Raw genomic sequence first — 14,687 nt, 5'->3', positions numbered from 1 at the left:
CACCCGTGTCTGAAATGAAAACAAGTGCAAATCCACACATTAATTGGCACTTGTCACAACTCAGGGAAGCCAAACTGCAGGACAATGCTCCAACGGCCTCAACACTCACGTTTCACTAGATTTAGTCCTGACGTTTCAATCACCACCTGCTTTGAGCCAAAACAAACAATCCTCCAGTTTTATTGCACAATTGCACCCAGACCATGGCACACAAAGGACTGATTTTGTAAAGTATATGAATGTGTGCCAAAGGCAGTGCTACATTTCACAATACGCCCACAATCTGAACAAGTTGACAACAGTGGGCTCTGACTACAGGACTGAAACACAGTCAACAAGAAGCGGGGGAGTGCTGATAGTGGCTCCTGCACTTTTATTTCATCACCGACATAGTAAACAGTACTATGAATAATAGCAGCGCTATACCAAACTGTAGCATGTCAAAGTTATAGTGCATTTAGTGTTTTATTTTCTTTTACGAGGTGTTGATCACACAACAAACAGATAATTAACTTAACAAGTATATTATACTTTCTCTCTATTCAACACTGGCTCAATTACTGATGCCTACACTCTATTGTCTAGAGTTTAAATGAACACATCCACAATTTATAGCTGTGTATACATACGAGTTACACGATCCACCCTGGGCAAAGTCTTTTGTGCATTAAAGACCGGCATTTCCCTTTAAATCCAAATACCAACAAGTTGGAGAAAATTTAAGAATCAGTGTGATGATTTTATAGGATGTCTTTGTAGATTTGGTTGGAACTATTTAGAATTATTCAAAAGTTTCTTGAATGCATCTTGTAGCTGCTCCTCTGCGATCAATACACTGTAGATGCCGTATTTAACAGGGTCTTTGAATGCATCTTGTTAGCTTCTCTTAGCTCAACATGTTGCAAACCCTGGAGCGGCCAATAATCCTCACCCTCACCCATAAGCCGAAATACTTGGTTACCTAATGCTGCAGACAGGACCATATTTGTCTGGAGCACAGCTGCACCTGATTTGAATGAAGCAGTATAGTGCATTGCAGATGCTGTCACATTTTGGGAAGTTTTGTGTGGATAAACAAAGAACATGGTCTCCCCTCTCTCCTGCCCCCCTCAGATAAAGGCTCCATCCCCTCCCTGGGCTCTCCTCAGTCTCTGGATGGATGCTACTTCTCGCCCAGCCTGGTGACAGACTGGTTCTGGGGGGTGGTGAGTGAGGCTGTAGAGGAACTGAGGCGTAGCCCCCAGAGGGGCATCCCCACACCGGATCGACTGGAGAGGAATGGACCCCTCACTACCATCATCCTCCAGGTACAGATTGAGTGGTACATGCTCTCTTGCTGAAATGCCATCTGTAATTCAAAATTTAGCTGATTTGGTGAATGTTTAAAATAATCTGTAGATATAATCTGTTCCTTTTTGCGAGGAACAGAAATTTGCATTCAGTGACACTTTACCCCCCGACTGTCTCCTACCTGCAGGCAGGATCTAGCCGGGTGTTGTACGACCTTCTACCTGTGGTGTCGTTCCGGGGCTGGCCGGCTGTGGCCCAAGGCTGGCTGACCGCCAACCATTTCTGGGATGGAAAAATCACTGAGGAGGAGGCCATATCTGGCTTCTATCTGCTGCCCTGCTGCTCCCCGCTGGGTGGCCGGCCCGACAGGGAGTGGAGGCTGGCATTCTCACGCAGTGAGGTGAGGGGATTGTATATGTTGTCTGTCATGTCTGGTGTCACCTTGGACTGACCCCATTTCCTCCCTTACCCCTCTTTCCCTTCAACACTGTCATAACTCACTGGATGTTGCTCTGTTGTGCTCAGGTTCAGTTGAAGAAGTGCATCCCTTACCCGATGGCCCAGGCTTTTCAAGCAGCCAAGGCGGTGCTGTCTCGTATCCTGGCTCGTCCTCGCACAGGTCTCAGCCTCTACCATCTGCGAACCCTCCTCTTCTGGGCCTGTGACCGACTCCCTGCTGCTTACCTGTCTAGCCCTGATCCCGATACTGCTGGTCGCCTCCTCCTTGGCCTCTTGGATGACTTGGCTCATTGCATCCTGGGTAAAAACTGTCCAAACTACTTCCTCCCCCAGTGCAACATGTTGGAGCACTTGTCGGACAGCCAGGCACTGCTGGTAGCTAGGAAACTGGCCCACGTGCGCTCCGATCCCAGTGAGCATCTCCGGGCGGCTCTGGACCAAGCTCAGCAGGCGGGCCAGCTGAAGAAGGAGCTGACGGCCAGCACCAATGGCCATGGCTCCCCAGGGCATCACACAGCCAACGGTATCATTTCCCCATCGGACGACAAGCTGGCACAGCGGCTGCAGCAGCTGGTCACAGAGAATCCTGGGAAGTCCATATCCGTCTTCCTGAACCCTGATGATGTCACCCGGCCTCATTTCCGTATCGATGACAAGTTCTACTGAGAAGATGTGGAAACGTGTGTGTTTTGCTCCCAATGTGACATCACACTGAATGTCAGGCAGATTGTTTTCTTTTCCTGAAACACAGAGCTGACCTGAAACTGAGCACAGACCTCCTCTCTCTATCACCCTGAAGCAGAGCAATGCCTTGCTGCTCGGCTGACTTTTTTTAACCAAAAAAAAAAAACTACTACTACTACTACTACTACTGACTAATGTTGTCCAGTTTCGTGGGCATCGCACAATAGACATGATGTCACCAAGCTGTTGCCACGGAAATGGCCCTCTTGTAATGAGCCGGCCTTAACGAGACTTATCAGCTGGTGCTAAAAAGACAAGATCAACACAGACAGAAGGGTGTGTGTGTATCTGTGCGTGTGTGTGCGTGTGTGTGTGTGCGCGCGTGTCTGTGTGCGTGTGAACTTTGCGCACCTTTCACTTTTGACTTACAGTTGCTGCATTTCTCTGTTTTTAATTTGAGATCAGAGTCGGTGAGGGCTGAATCAGAAAACCAAGGTGTGGCTGATGTAACTGAATGTAACGTTGAGAGTCTCGTCTCTCCCTCAGCCACAGTTTAGCTCTCTCTTTAACACCATGCCTTGAATAATGAGATCTTATATTTTTTAGTCTTTCTCAGGTATTCATAATACTAATCAGTTTTTTCTATGTACGTGATTCCATCTCAACGTCTCTAACTACTGTATTTACGCGGTTAAGCTGTGCTGCACCATCCAGGGTCATGTAAGCTCCTCTGTTGATGTAGAAACTGCTCCACAAAAGTCTCTATTAGAGACGGAACTAACGCGCCTTTTACCGGACAGGTATCAAGCACTCCACATAGCTTGTTTGTGTCCCCCCCCCCCCACTCAGCTTTAATGGAATGTATACAATTGAAAATCAAACTATGACATGGCTCAGGAGACTGACATTCAGGATCTTCTCAAACACGTTTGCCACACGATCCCAAACGATCCCAAACCGGTTCATTAGAAGACGACTGACTGGATTTGCGGAACCTGAACAGACATCCAGTGTTGTAGTATGCCTTACATGAGTGATAAACAACATTTAAAAACAATGTCAAGAGACTCCAGAGGTCAAATGAGCACCCGTGTGTTGTCAAGTGAAAGAAAGTGAGGTACAGGTACAGAAGCCATGGCTTATCGGCCGACTTTTCTTTTAGCATATTCACGAATGAGTCGTGGTACTTCCTCCAGCAGAAGGTCCAGCATGTCAGACACCTTGTTGCTCGTCTCTATTAACTCCCTGTTTAAGAAAGTGAGTTTTGTGTGTCTCAGTTGATTTTCTTTTAGACTTATAGTTGCCCCTCCTTCTCCTCTGCTTAGTTGGTCTTTTTTTTAAATGAGTGCTGTGTGATTGAGAGTGTGTGTGTGTGTGTGTGTGTTGCTGTGTATTCACAGAGACGAAACACACAGCAGGACACAGACAGACGCCCAGATGTTGCCCATTGAATGATCCCCTCAGTGGTTACTGGGCCCGATCGTTTGTCATCAGACAGAGGCTAAAACCACCAGGGGAGGGAGGGATGGATGGATAAAAGGAGATAGGACCTTCTCTGGTCTTTTTAAAGACATCAGAAGTAAGAGAACAGGCCTTGCGGCGTCTGGACCGCTGCCTCTCTTTGAGGCTGTCACTGTTTTTTGTTTTTTTTTCCCCTGCTGTTTCCGACTTCCCTAACTCTTTCTCCTTTTTCTTCCATTCTCATCTCGATCTGCATTTCCCTCCACAGAGCGCTAGTGCTTTTCTGTCTTTCTCCTCCCGAAAAAGGTCCGGAGCCACAGGAAGCCTTCTGTTTACACTGCTAATAGTGACTGTACTGCTGCAAAGCTACTCGGCTGATGTAAACGGTGTCCGCGGCGACAAAAACAGACCAGTTAAGCAAGTTTCCTCCCACTCTCATCAGTTTCACCTTTCTTACCTTAATACATTTGCAATGTAGAGTCGTCGGAGAAACACTGCTAACAAAACGTCGGGGCAAACCTCGGAATGTAACCAGGTTTCCCCGAGCACTAAACTGCTGCTTTCTACGAGCTTCTCTAAAAGCACACGATCACTTATATGTTACATATGGTTCACTTTTTATGCTTCTGGTGGAATGTTTTCCCGTCAGACACGTGTATGAATATTTCTGTCAGCTCTTAGAGTCTGCAAATGTCACACTTTAACTACTGAATGAATTTTTTAGAGCATCCGTCTGCACTGCTGATGTATGTGTGTGTGTGTGTGTGTCTGATTGAAATCTGAGGAAAAACCAAAGTGTGTCATTGCAGAGGAACAGAATGTGAGAGCAGGACGTGTGTTTTTCCACACGTCTGCCACTTGTCAGAGGATCACGCAGTGTTTTCAGCACTTTGTCACCCAAACTGTACAAGTGTTTATTTACTGGAAAGTAGACATCATTTCCTCTTTCCACTTCGACTGAGGACATGTCAGGTGTGTGTCTCACCTTGTAACCTACTGGGGCTACTGAGAGATCGCTAGACACCGGAAACAATCATCTTTTCTTTGAGTTGTACACATGGAAGTCCTACATTTTACAATGGCCTCAGTTTATAGATATGCAATCAAGAGTCCCTGTGGAAAAGCCTGTCCTTTGCAATGCCTGCTCCATTTGTACTTCACTGTTGATTTTTTTTTGTTTTGTTTTACTGTTGCTTGTAAAGGGGATTCACTCTCTGCTGGCCTGGGATTATGTAGACACAGACAACACTCCCAAACTTCAGTTTTCACTCCGCGACTGTGTTTATAATTGAATTGCCACTGCTTTTTTTTAAAAAAAAATAATAATTCTATCAAATATTCATTCACCTGCGTGTGGATAAAGTGAACACTATGAATGTATCCACTTCATCTCTAAAAGTCGCCTCTTCATCCTCATCTCAACACATGTATCCAAGTGCTAAACATAAACATCTGTCTTGAGAAATCTCTTTTTATTACTTGACTTCCTTTAAAAAAAAAAGTAAAAAATTAATTTTCACTGCATCATTTGCTGTATTTATTACTATTATTTTCTGATGGTTTGTATTGATCAAGCTTTAGCATGAAATAAATCACTGCGTTTCGAATCAAACGGTCGACGCGTGTCATGTTCATTCGACCTTGTGTGTGTGTGTGTGTGTGGGGTCTCCACAAGTGATTCGGTGTCTGGAACCAGTGGTCGTTGCAACACATTTCAGCCAACAGAGGGCGCTCCAATACTGTGTTTGTGCTGCACCTGAGTCAGCGCTGTGCTGGTGCACTCACAGGAGAATGAATGCATGCATGCATGAATGAATGAATGAATGAATGGAGAGAGCTGGAAATGACTCCACACCAGACTGTCCACTTAGATCAGGATACATTCTGTCTGAAGCAACATGTCAGTGATTTGACTTTTTGGGTCTTTATCAGGGAGAACTGGTCAGAGTCCAGATCTTAATTTCACTGTAGATTCTCCTCATGACCGGTCTCTACAGTCTCTGCTAACGACAAACTACCTGTTCTGACTTAATTATGACGTGACCGGTGAGTCGTCAGGTGCTGAAGAGAGCAGTCGGTCGTCAGTGGTTGACAAAATCCTTTTTGTCATACTCAAGCAGGAATGATTTATTACACTGATGTGCTGTGGCTGTGTATCCACGGTGTAAAGTAACAGAGCATTTCTTCAAGTGTGCTCTTTGGAGAAGCCGACAGCGCCTGGACTTCGTGATTTACTAAAAGTTTGTTGTGAGGCTTGGCCGTGAGGACTTTCTCGAAGGATGGTCGTCATTCTGATCTCAACGACACACCTGATCTTAGGGGTTTTTAACAAAAACTAAGAGAGCACTGCTTTGCAAAACTTACGTGGAATTCATTATAGTTTCCAAAAGTGTTTGAATCTTTCTGTTGCCCCCAAAATGTTTTCATTGTTACTATGCAACAAGCTAAGCTCCACTGCATCCCCGTGTCTCTGTCCTCTACCTGTGTGTTTTGCGTTGTCCTCGCATCGTCTCTCGCCTGCAACTGTGACCGAATCTCCCTTGTAAATAGGCCAGTGTAACCTCAGCCCTCAGGCAGCCCGTGTGTGTGTGTGTGTGTGTGTGTGTGTGTGATGTGAATGAGGCCAGGCTGTAACCTCATAGCAGTGGACTGTCCATCACCAAGAAACTGAGGCTGACATGTGCTCACCTGATGCACGCACACACAGTATGAGGTTGATGTAAACTCATCCTGTCACCCCGGTTACATTCTGCATCAATGAAGAGATTCTGTGTGTGTCTGTGTGTGTGTGTGTGTTTGCGAAACCTTGACCCGGTCACAGTCAGGTGGGATGTTACAACCTCTTAACCGCCTCACTTATGGACTTAATGCATGTGTGTGTGTGTGTGTGTGTGTGTGGTCAGTGCAGCACTGCATTTTTGTAGTCTCTGTCCTCTATTTTATGTGCTCAGGGCAACAAAAACACACACACACACACATTATCGTAATATAGTCAAACGCGCTGTGCCTGTCTCCCCGCTGCATCCTCTGCGCGTGCACGTGTTTGTTCGAAAACCTTGCTCCCATGCCAGTGTGCATTAATCTCCATTACTGAACCACGTGCAGTACGAGGGGAGAGAGACAGAGGACAAGCAGGAGAGTGGGGGAGAGAGAGAGAGCACTGCATCTTTCTCTGCACTGTTCTTGAACGCAGACCAAACACCGCGGGTGTCCCCACCTTTTGCCCATATTTTCTTATTTATTTATATGATTTAACCTTTATTTAACCGGGTTAGTCCCACTGAGATCAAAACATCGCTCTTACAAGGGGAGACCCGGCCGAGAGGGCAGTAGCGTAATTACATTAAAAAAACAATAAACAACCGATAGAATTAAGACTAAGAATGAGAAACACTTGCGTTTTGAAGTCATTCAGTGTAGCAAGAGGGCTTGAAGTGGAAATTCAGATTGTAATTTAGCTCCATGGATTCGGTGCCTAAAAAGACTTAAATGTTTGTACTTTGGGGACGGGGAGTTGCAGAGCATCTATAGCTCGGACACAGTGACTTCCATGTTTGCTTGTTAAAAGATAAGACAAATAGGAAGGAGTGACACATGGATTTGTAAGTAAACACATACTGAGGCAAATAAAGACGTCCAGAGTACAACTCTGGAGTACAGTACACAATGGTGAGTAAGGGGGGCCGCAATTGGTAATAGATCTTAGAACCCTGTCATGGTACATACGTCTGATATGACACATGTAGTATATACGTCTATATACTATACGTGCTTGGAAAACACCACAGAAAATGGCTTTAAATGAGTGTTGAGTCCGAATGAGTTCACACAGTACCAAACCAAGGCCGCCTATTTAACCCTTTAACACCTAAGCCTCAAAATGTCCATTTGCTTATTTTAACCATAAAAGGGCCAGAAAATGTCCTGTGAGTAAGTGCTTTTGACCATTTTTTCCCAATAATGTTCAATATTTGGCAGTGATTTACAATTTACTGCATGTTAAAATAGTGTTTTAAGAATTTAAAAAGGTTTTGCTTAAAAATAACAAAACAAAAAAACAGATTTTGCGTGTTAAATTTGAAATTTGAACAGTATAAAACATACTTAAAATAACATGAGTGAATTTGCCGCGATGACGTGCAACTCAGCTTTCAGAAACCATCGCGTAATTACGTGCGCTTGTGCAAACGTGCCGTCTGCGATACACTCTATTTTAAAGGGTTAAGCCCATGAATTTTTTTTTTTTCTTCACAATTTTAAGCCTGTTAGACTCTGATCGAGGAATGTGGAGGCTGGGATGGACACGGTTTGTGAGGCAGCATTGGTGGGGCAAGAAATTAGTGGGGGTGGACGCAGGTGGATGTGTAGCGGACGAGCTACTCTGAGGTCAAAACACTAAACCCGAGGCTTCAAATCAGCAGTTCACAAGTGCTGCGTAAATGTCATGCTGACTTGTCACTAACCAGACGGAGAGCAACGCACGTCTGCCCCAAAACTGATCGAGATGGTCAGCAACATTCGGACACAGTCACTGCCAAGAAGGTGCTACAGTATCAAAGGTCAGCGCTGCTTTAAATTCCTCACACATCTGGCGGCCTCGGCCAATGACACCGCGACGCGACACATCTCCACCGCAGTCAGACGTCAGGCGAGTGGCATCACTTCTCTCCTTCACCCCTGAAACAAACCAGCCTCCCTCTGTCTGACAGACGCCGGGTTGAAGCAGAGATGGCCAAATTAATTTTGTGCTTTTTTGACACTGAAGTCGATACAGTTGACTTTGTGGCTTAGCCAGATTCATTTAAAGCCTGCCCTCAAGCTAAGGAGGAGAAAACACACACACAGTCACTCACTCACTCACACACACTCACCGACACACACACACACACACTCTTAGCTTAGAAGTGTAAGAGTGTGTCTTCCTCACGCTGAATGTTTCCCCTGCTGTTCTTGACATAAGCACTTTTTCTGTTGTGGTTGTCATTAGTTTGGGCCTGTCATCAATTTTGCTGCGAAAAGAACATCCGTTTTTTGTGTGTGTGTGTTGTACTTGTAAACACTGACCTTGTCAGGACCAGTAGTCCTCATGGAGACCAAAACCTGGTCCTAATGAGGCAGAACCTCATTTCTACACTTACATTTGAAGTGCGGTCAGGTTAAGGTGAGGACTAGGCCTGATCTGGTTATGGTTGAGTTTAGGGATAACTCTTTGTGTAGGAAGTCAATGCAGCGTCCTAAGAAGCGTGTGTGTGTGTGTGTGTGTGCGAGTGAGTGTGAGGGATGGAGGAGCAAAGATAAAGGCAGTGCATCACCTGTTGAGGATCACTGCATGACGCTGCAAGAAATGTTTTCTTTCCCTTTCCCTCGATAAATGGAGAGGGTTTTTCTTGCTGTCACGCTTAAAGGGGTAGTCCGGGGTAGTCCGGGGTAGTCCGGGGCAACTCAGAGACTCAATTCACGCCACTTCAATTTGTACACGCGGAGCAGGAAATCGCATGCATACTTTATGGAGTCATGTTGACAGAGGCGACTGTGGTGTCAGTGGAAAAACAGCTACTCGGTGTAATTTATGCCGTTACTACCACAAAGAAATGATAAAAACAAGATGACTTTTGTTAGTCAGCAGCACAGACACTAAGAAGAAAGATAATACATAGTAAGTAGTGTGAAAAGGACAGACTATTAGAAATATTGGTAGTTTGAATAGAGTCAAATCTGGATCCTGCAGCTGTGGGGTCACAGATATCTGCAGAGAGGAAACTCCCAAACTGTGGGGGAAAAGGTTTTTGGAGAACGGTGAAAAAAACCCCGGAGTCTGTGACGAGGGAAGTTGCAGGAATTTATTTGAACATATTTGGCCAAGAAGAAGACAGACATGCAGACTTCTGAAGGTCACTCCTCAAGATCAGCATCCGTCTAATGACAGCTGGACTTTCAATGAGCAAATAATATTTCATAATTCAAAGGTTTTGAATTTGAGAAAAACAAAAAAAAGTGTTGTGTCATCATGTGATAGTAACGCAATCGTGCGCGTTAAGTGTAAGAAACCTGCAGGTTTGAATACAACACAGTCGGTGCACAGAATGATCATTTGGGAAAGCAATAAGCAGCGCGACTGTGGAACAACATGACACACCCGAAAAGCCGTTCTTTTATGCATATGTTGCATTCCTCGACCTCTTTCAGTATCAATATTTCCTCTCACAGTGTGGCCACACCTGAAAGACAGACTCCCTGCACCCATCCACACCGTGTCCCCCATTCACCTCCATCCCTCATTAGCTTTTTGTCAGTGCTGAATTATCCTGCCGTTTTATTATTCTCCAGAGGCTGCCGGTGCTGATGCAGCGCCAAGGAGTTGTCTCACACTGACTGCTTTTTTCCCTCCCCTCCTCTCTCTCCTCCCTCTCTTCTCCTCTGCAGCCCAGAAGTGAAAGAGTGAAAGAAAGGAGGGGAGGGAGGGAGGGAGAGGCTACCATCCCAGATGGACCTCATATAGAGCAACAGCCGACTACCAAAGTCATGTGTGATGAAGTGGAGAACGTGACACGTCACAAATATCAGAGAGAAACAGATGGATAAAAGTAAAGAAAGACTGACACAATAGGGATTATTGGCCCCGACACACACGCTCAAATACTCATTCTGCTGTCCCTCACTAATCTACCGCTCCACATTTCATCTTTTTATTTTTCTACTTCAAGCATAGAGTTCAAAGACCCGCCCCGTTCTCACATTAATTACATCAGTGTGTAATCACTTGTTGAGAAGGGAATCTGAGGCGAGCAAGACAAATTGGTCACGGCCCAGGTAACGTGGACGTGGAATTTCCTGAGTCAAGTTTATTACCACAGTGATGACAGTGAGGGCCTTATTTGCAGTGAGCAAGTGAATTTTAAGGCAAATTCTCGCCGTAGCAGGTCATACAGTAGCTCAAGGTCCAGACCAGATGCTGGACGTCTTTTTAATGCAGTGTGTTTTTAATGGATTTCATCATGTGTTTTGACTGGAGAATTAAAGGAATATTTCAGGAAAAGAAATACACTACAATTACCTTATTAAAGTTATTACATCAACTCAAACATTAAAGAATATATATATATAATTTATAACCTGGTGTTTTTATTACAAGTGACCAGTTCATTACGTGAGGAACAGAAAGACGTGGTCACTCAAACCTATAGAAACTTGATTGTTATGAAAGTGCAATACCTGTCCAGTGTTCCCGTGCATTTCTTATTGCAATGTCAAAGTCGACACTGCACACACTGCACGTGTTCTTTTAGCGAAGAACATGCACTACCATGGTCGCCGCGGTAACCCGCATTCAGATCAAAGGAAGGTGAGGGCGGCGCCCTGTCCTCCACGGATACCCTGAATTGTCGATATCTCTATTTCCAGTTTCAAACATCTACAATGTCATTATGACTTACAAGTCACAATTTAAGTCCAATATCTTCAATTATCCTCAATTGATGATATCTACATTGTCCTTTTTAGACGTGAATTAAGTTTCAGAACTGAAACTGGAATTAGATATATACAATTAAACCCAACAAACCCGATACGCATGAATGGCAAAAGTAACGCCAATCTGACGAGTATAAACGGAATTTATGGATATCTGAACATAAGAATGACATCACGGATATCCGTAATAATATCGGTAATTGGCCATTAAATGTTTAAAAGGCTGGTAACACTTTAGATTAACACATAACACATATTCACCATTAACTAGGTGCTCACTAACATGTATATAAGTAGATATTAACAAGCACATATTAACAACTTCATCAGGAAAAATCTTAATTCATGTCATAATAGAGGTAGAATAAGTTTATATAGAATAAGGTGTTAATACAAGCTTAATAATTACTAATAAAGGGCTAGTGTGCTATTTATAGTGAATATATGTTCCCTAATCTAAAGGCTTGCTACAGGCTCCTCCAGTGGACACGCGCCCACATCCACCCAAGCAGGTGAAACACAGCTTTTCTACAACGTTGGCGAACAGTGACGTTTACCGTGTGTGTGCACACACACTTTAACCATGTTGCGTTTGGTGTGAGTAGAGAAATTTTGGTGCAAAGCCTGAAAAAAAAAACATGTCATGAGCTCATTCTCAGCAATAAGTTCAACTGCGTCTCATCTAAGCAGCGAAATACCCACATTTGGCCCACACAACTGATAGGAGAACCCCAAGTTGACTGACCTGGTCCCCCTTCTCTACTCGAGAGAGGAAACCTTTCCTGTCCGTCTTCCTCCCACAGTCCAGAGACATGCAGGTTGAGGGTTAGGCTAAACGGAGACTCTAAATTGATCGTAGGTGTGATTGGGAATAGCTGTTGGTCTCTGTATGTTGGCCCTGTGATAGAGCGGCGACCTGTCCGCGATGTTCCCCACCCTGAGACCGGCTACAGTTCCCCACTTACCTACATCTAAAACCCTGGCACCGTGCCTTCGCCGCCTGATACGCTGATACTTCTTTAATATCTTTCCACAGGTCAAGTGAACTCTATGGTCTACCGTCTTTGTACAAGTGATTCTCTTCTCCTCCTCTGAAGAAGAGGAGATCTCTTGCAAACTAGTACTGTCCAGCTTCCGCCCGCAGTCCAAAGACCTGCCGATTGTGGTCGGGAAAACTGGGAAGTCTGAATTGCCTGTGATGGAGTGGCGACCATGTGTCAGCTGAGATCGACTACAACTCCCCCAATTACCTTCATCTAAAACCCCGACACTGTGCCTTCTCCATCTGATACTTTGCAGTCTGACACACTGATATTTCTTCACAATTTTTCTACAGAGCAAATGAACTCTCCAGGCCCGCTGTCTTCTCTTTAAATGATTGATGTGAGCCTTTATTTCCATCTCCCCGTCTTCTTTTTCTGGAGAGGGGATCTCTCGGACACTTTTACTGTTCGGACCCACGTTCAGTGACCGGTCTTGGTCCAGAAGTGAAGGATGCTCCGCAGGGATGCTGATTTTCTTCTTTTTGGAAGGACACGGGATCTCAAGGACATGTTCTCCCCTCATTGAAATGTCACTATAAGGCCTTTTCACTCCTCTGCACGGCTCCTTGCTCGTCTTTAGAAGACTGACGTGATCCACGTTAGATTTCCCCTCATCGTACAGTGTTGGCGGCTTTTGTGGACCTTTTACATCTGCACAGGACAAGTAGGGGTATTCCTGGTCGTATACCTTTATCATACAAACCTTGATTTCTTGCACTTGGATAAGAAGTGAAGGATCCTCTGCAGGGATGCTCATTCTCTGCTTTTTGGGTGGACATGAGGCCTCAGGAACACCTTCTCTGCTCACTGAGATTTCACTATAGGGCCTTTTCACTCCTCTGCAGAGCTCCTGACTTGTCTTTAGAAGATTGACGTGATCGGCGTCAGATTTCCCCTCATCGTAGAGTGTTGGTGACTCTTGAGGACCTTTTCCATGGTCACAGGACAGGTAGCGGTGTTCCCGGTGAAATACCTTCATCATACAAACCTTGATTTCTTGCACTTGGATCAGAAGTGAAGGATCCGCTGTAGGGATGCTCATCCTCGTTCTTTTCTGAGGTGGTGGGATCTCATGGTCATTTTTCCCGCTCACTGAAATTTCTCTAAAGGACCTTTTAACTCCTCTACAGGTCCCCTTACCTTTCTTTTGAAGACCTTTGTAAACCATTGGCTATTTCTCCTTCTTTAAGGGCACAGAGCAAACGGATGGTGATGGTCCTGTAATCCTTTTTCTTATTCGGTGTTTACAGCCTGTAATGTTGCTTTTCTATCTTCTCTTGTTCTTTTCCTGCTCTTTGACATGACTATGACTAAGTTTGAACTCCTCTACAAGGGTTTCTGCTTCTAAAAAGGGTTTGTTGTTTGTTCTCGGTTTTCAATTGTGCCTGGCATCCTAGATGTTCTCCTTCCTCTTCTCCTGTAATGTGGAATGCTGCCCTCGGAGTTCCTAATCCCAGTTTTGAAGTTCTTTGACACAAAGTTCCCCCTTGCAGATCTTAGTTAGAATGAGGACTGAGCGCGATCCTTTGATCGATTCCTAAAGCCTTTGATCCGTGCAACTCTTCTGTCATCATTAACGTAGACGAAACATGACGTGTTTTTATTGTAAACTGAGATCTGTTTTCTCATATAAAGCTATTCGACGACCACATCATCAAGTGTATATCTCCCAGTACTGTACCTGTGTGCAGGCAGATAAAAGATGAATACCTTCTTTTGTTTATTTTGAACGTTGTTCTTGCGTCATCACAGCCACCCCACTGTTCTCCACCTCCCACTAAGGCCCCAGAGTAAACTAATATAACCTCTGAGATTCCAGTCACCCTCTTTGCCCACAGGCTAACCTACCGTCATCACCTTTTCTTCATTCTGTGATTATCCTCCCTCTCTCCCTCCCTCCCTCCTCTGCCCCTTTCTCCTCCGACACACACCACTCTGGCCAGGGGACGACGGAAGACATAAATAATTCTCCAACAGAGCCATTATTTATTATTGCACTTACTTAGATAGGAAATGGTGAATAAAATCTGTATGTGTGTGTGTGTGTGTGTTTGTGTGTGAACGTCCATATTGTCCCAGCTTTTATTGAAAATGAGCTACGGGAGAGACAAACTAGAGAGATATTAATGGTGGTGCTTGTGTGCCCTTGTATTCTTAGACGCAGGACTCTGAACCAAAGCCGCATCACAGTCGACAACTTTAACCAGAGAGTCAGAAATGAGGTTTTGCCGTGCGGACGACAAATGTCCTGAAGAGGTAGCAAAAACTACTAAGTATTTA

General features: G+C 44.7%; 1 protein-coding gene across 1 annotated transcript in view; it reads left to right on the top strand.

The window, feature by feature from the left end:
* tmem102 (transmembrane protein 102) overlaps positions 1 to 5,506 on the top strand; it is a 14,322-nt gene extending 8,816 nt beyond the window's left edge. Inside the window, exons 4-6 of the mRNA XM_058623841.1 lie at positions 1,025 to 1,307; positions 1,478 to 1,690; positions 1,816 to 5,506. Coding sequence (XP_058479824.1) covers positions 1,025 to 1,307; positions 1,478 to 1,690; positions 1,816 to 2,415 — 1,096 coding nt within the window. The 3' untranslated portion in view covers positions 2,416 to 5,506. The remainder of the gene's footprint in view (positions 1 to 1,024; positions 1,308 to 1,477; positions 1,691 to 1,815) is intronic.
* The last annotated feature ends 9,181 nt before the right edge of the window (positions 5,507 to 14,687 follow it).

The sequence above is a fragment of the Solea solea genome, chromosome 3 (assembly GCF_958295425.1).
Source record: "Solea solea chromosome 3, fSolSol10.1, whole genome shotgun sequence".
NCBI lineage: Eukaryota > Metazoa > Chordata > Actinopteri > Pleuronectiformes > Soleidae > Solea > Solea solea.
The sequence above is the reverse complement of the archived record's forward strand: the minus strand, read 5'-3'. Positions and strand labels throughout refer to the sequence as shown.